Raw genomic sequence first — 4,081 nt, 5'->3', positions numbered from 1 at the left:
ATTAATACATTCGATAGACTGGGGAGTTGAGTTACTTAATGCAATTTTTCTTGCAAGTGCAAAACAGCTCACCTGGCTCCGTTAGCCTTTGGCGGCGCTGCGGTTAGAGGCTAGCAAAGCCGAGAGCAACTGTTGCAGGAACCTGCTGGCAGAAAAGTGAAACTGTGTACGCAACAGGTGTATCTGCTGCAGAGAGTGCGCTTGTGAGAACGGATGGCGATTGCACACAGAAAACTCTTGCAAAGTAGGCAAGTGGGCTCACTTCTCCTTTTTCTGTGCATATCTGTGGGGGGTGCGGCAACCATCCGCTATTCGGTGGCAGAGGAGATGGAGAGTGGTTCGTTTGTATCTAACGTGGCTAAGGACTTGGGGCTGGAGGTAGGGAAGCTGGCTGCGCGCGGGGCGCGGCTCGTTTCCGAGAGCAATAAACTGCATTTCCGGCTGCACCGCAAGTCAGGAGATCTGTGTGTGAAGGAGAAACTGGATCAGGAGTCACTTTGTGGCAAAGCCGATCCATGCGTTCTGCAGTTTGAAATAGTCCTGATGGAGCCACTGCAGTCCTTTCGCGTGGAGGTCAGGGTATTTGATATCAATGACAATGCCCAGGTTTTCCTAAACAAGGAGCCTCTTTTAAAGATTCCGGAGAGCACCCCACTGGGTTCACGGTTTCCTCTGCAGAGCACGCAGGATCTGGACGTCGGCCTCAACGGTCTCCAAAACTACACCTTGAGCGCCAGTCAGTATTTCTACCTGCACACCCACTTCCACAGCCATGGGCCCAAGTATGCCGAGCTAGTGCTGGATAAACCCCTGGACAGAGAGGAGCAGCCTGAAGTCAACCTGACAATTACAGCTGTGGACGGAGGGTCTCTTCCCAAGTCTGGCACTGCCCACATCCGCGTGGAGGTTCTGGATGTCAATGATCACGTGCCCCAATTCTCTCGACTGGTGTACCGCCCTCAGGTACCGGAAAACAGTGCCAATGGTTCTTTGGTGGCTACGGTGACTGCCACCGACCTAGACGAGGGCTCCAACAAGGAGATAACTTACTCTTTAGCTCAAAACCCAGAAGTAATTCTCCAGACGTTTCAGATTGACTCTGAAACTGGAGAGGTTCGACTAAGAGGGTCCCTAGATTTTGAAGCAATTGAAACATATGACATTGACATTCAAGCTACCGACGGAAGAGGCCTCTCTGCCCACAGCAAAGTCCTGGTGGAGGTGGTGGATATTAATGACAATCCTCCTGAAGTTACAGTCTCCTCTGTGTCCAGCCCTCTCCCTGAGGACTCTCCACTACAGACAGTATTGGCCCTTTTCTCTATCAGAGACCGGGACATTTGAGTGGGAGGAAAAATCACTTGCTTCCTCAAAGAAGACCTTCCCTTTGCAGTCAAACCTACATTCAGGAATTCCTACTCACTGGTCATTGACAGAGGCATGGATTGGGAGGAGGTCTCTGGCTATAATATCACCCTTGTTGCCATGGATACTGGACCACCCACTCTGTCCTCAGAGACTGTGATAGAGGTGCTAATATCTGACATTAATGACAATCCCCCAGTATTTCAGGAAGATTCCTACATCTTGACTGTTCGAGAAAACAGCCCTGCAGTTTTTATTGGCAAAGTCCATGCTGAGGATCTAGATTTGGATGAGAATGCCCAAATAACATATTCTCTGCTGCCTCCAAAAAGTAGAGATCAGTCTTTACTTACATCTCCATAAATTCAGACAGTGGGAAACTCTATGCACTGAGAACTATGGATTATGAAGCCATTCAAGATTTTCAGTTTGTGGTAAAGGCAACTGATGGGGGCTTCCTGTCACTGAGTAGCCAGGTTACTGTCAGAGTGGTTGTCCTGGTTGACAATGATAACTGCCCAATGATCTTGTAGCCACTGCAAAATGGCACCTTGCCCTGCAATGACCTGGTGCCTAGGTCTGCAGAGGCAGGCTACCTGGTGACTAAGGTGGTGGCTGTGGATGGTGACTCAGGTCAGAATTCCTGGCTTTCATATCATCTATTTAAGGCCACTGACCCTGGGTTATTCTCTGTTCAACAACAAAATGGGGAGATCCGTACACTGCGGCAGATATCTGAGAGAGACCCCATGATGCAGAAACTGATCGTTCTTGCTCAGGATCACGGCCAACCAGCTCTTTCTACTAATGCCTCACTTAATATCCTCCTGGTAGATGGCTTTTCTGAGCCCTATCTGCAGTTCCGGGATCCATTCAAGCATCCTACAAGGGTAAATCCATCCACTAAATATTTGGTCATTTCTCTGGCTGTGCTTTCCTTTCTCTTTCTCCTCTCTGTCACAGTGATCTTCATTACACATATCTGCCAGAAGATTAAATACAGAGAAAGGTTCACAATTCAAGAGCATTTCTATGATGACTGTAATTTCTCTACCAACCAGGTATGAGGAGGAGCCAGTGGATCCATATCCCAGCCTTGTCCCTATGAAGTGTCCTCAGCCACTGGCACTGGCAATAGTGAATTCTGGTTTCTTAAGCGCCTTATGCCCAACTTCCCCTTCCCCCATGGCACTGGAGAGGTAAAAACAGAGGCTGGCTCCAGTTTACCACCAGATTCTGATAGGAATAGGTCTCGGGGGTCAGAGGGCCATGCCCAAGTAGCTGATGACTATATGTAGCCATTATTCATGTCTCCTGTGGAAGTTCATTAGTCCTGGCTCTGGATATGCTTAGTTCCATAGAGATATGTTATTTTGCCTTTAAGTTATTTTCCATTAGAAAGTTATGCATGCATAGGAACAAGAACTAGCTCCTAGTTTTTTGTTTTGTTTTTTTTTTAGTTTCTGCTTTATAACAAAGTGAATCAGTCATACATATACATCTGTTCCCATATCCCTTCCCTCTTGCATCTCCCTCCCTCCCACCCTCCCTATCCCACCCCTCCAGGCGGTCACAAAGCACCCAGCTGATCTCCCTGTGCTATGCGGCTGCTTCCCACCAGCTATCTACCTTACGTTTGGTAGTGTATATATGTCCATGCCTCTCTCTCGCTTTGTCACAGCTTACCCTTCCCCCTCCCCATATCCTCAAGTCCATTCTCAAGTAGGTCTGTGTCTTTATTCCTGTTTTACCCCTAGGTTCTTCATCACATTTTTTTCCTTAAATTCCATATATGTGTTAGCATACGGTATTTGTCTTTCTCTTTCTGACTTACTTCACTCTGTATGACAGATAGCTCCTAGTTTTGATACATCAGAAAGCAATTAGGTTCAAGAAGTAGAAATATAGTTTATTGTTATTAAGAAATTGTTAGATTTGTCACCTGATGAGTAGAGATCATCTTTGAATCAACATCTTGCATACCATCATTCACAATCATGCAAATGTCTGGTAAATGGTGGTCCTCATAGATAACTGGATGGGAGGAAGGGTAAAGAAGAAGAATAAGGATTTAACTTATTTGCAAATGTAAAGGCAGATATAAGGCTAAAGAGATTCAGTTCAGGAATTAAGTTAGGTGTAGATTTCTTAATGGTTGTTGGGGACCTTAGGCAAGTCTTAAATCTCTGCTTATACACAGATATCTCATTCCTCATCAGAGAGCAGTTGTTTGAACGTAGATGAGGAAAAAATAACAAACGCTATTGAACAACTACAAAACAAAAAGATATTAAAGGAGAAAGAATGCATTAATACCAATAAAATGGCCTTAAGAAATGATAGATTTTCATGTATTACCAGATTTGATCTTAAGCCATTTTCTCGTCTGAGCATGCTGATGTGACAACATGGAAACTAAGAAAAAGAGTTAGTTCCTAGCATATCATTCAAAAAATGAAATGGAGTAGGGATCCAAGTTAGGTTTCTTTTTGATCATCACTGTTTTGCATTTGTAAGCTATTTTAAGCTCTCTCATTCTAAAATTAAAGAAAAAAATTAAAACATTAACATATTTCAAGGATGTTATTAATACTACCAACTGTGCCTTAACTGTTTAAAAAGTTTGCTTTAATGAGTCTTTAATTATGTACCTTCTTTTATACAATGTGTAAATTCAGACTCACAAGGGTGTGTCCCACATAGATAGGCACAACAT

General features: G+C 44.5%; 1 protein-coding gene across 1 annotated transcript; it reads left to right on the top strand.

The window, feature by feature from the left end:
• Positions 1–213: 213 nt before the first annotated feature.
• Positions 214–2,790, top strand: PCDHB1 (protocadherin beta 1; the record flags this gene model as incomplete). Its single annotated transcript, XM_082622290.1, is given in 5 exon segments — positions 214–1,341; positions 1,345–1,702; positions 1,705–1,895; positions 1,899–2,429; positions 2,433–2,790. Coding segments are annotated over 5 exon segments (2,439 nt in total). The 3' UTR covers positions 2,664–2,790.
• Positions 2,791–4,081: the final 1,291 nt, after the last annotated feature.

This window comes from Mesoplodon mirus (genome assembly GCF_964341445.2).
Source record: "Mesoplodon mirus genome assembly, chromosome: 5".
Taxonomy (NCBI): domain Eukaryota; kingdom Metazoa; phylum Chordata; class Mammalia; order Artiodactyla; family Ziphiidae; genus Mesoplodon; species Mesoplodon mirus.
This window is presented reverse-complemented; position numbering and strand designations above follow the sequence as displayed.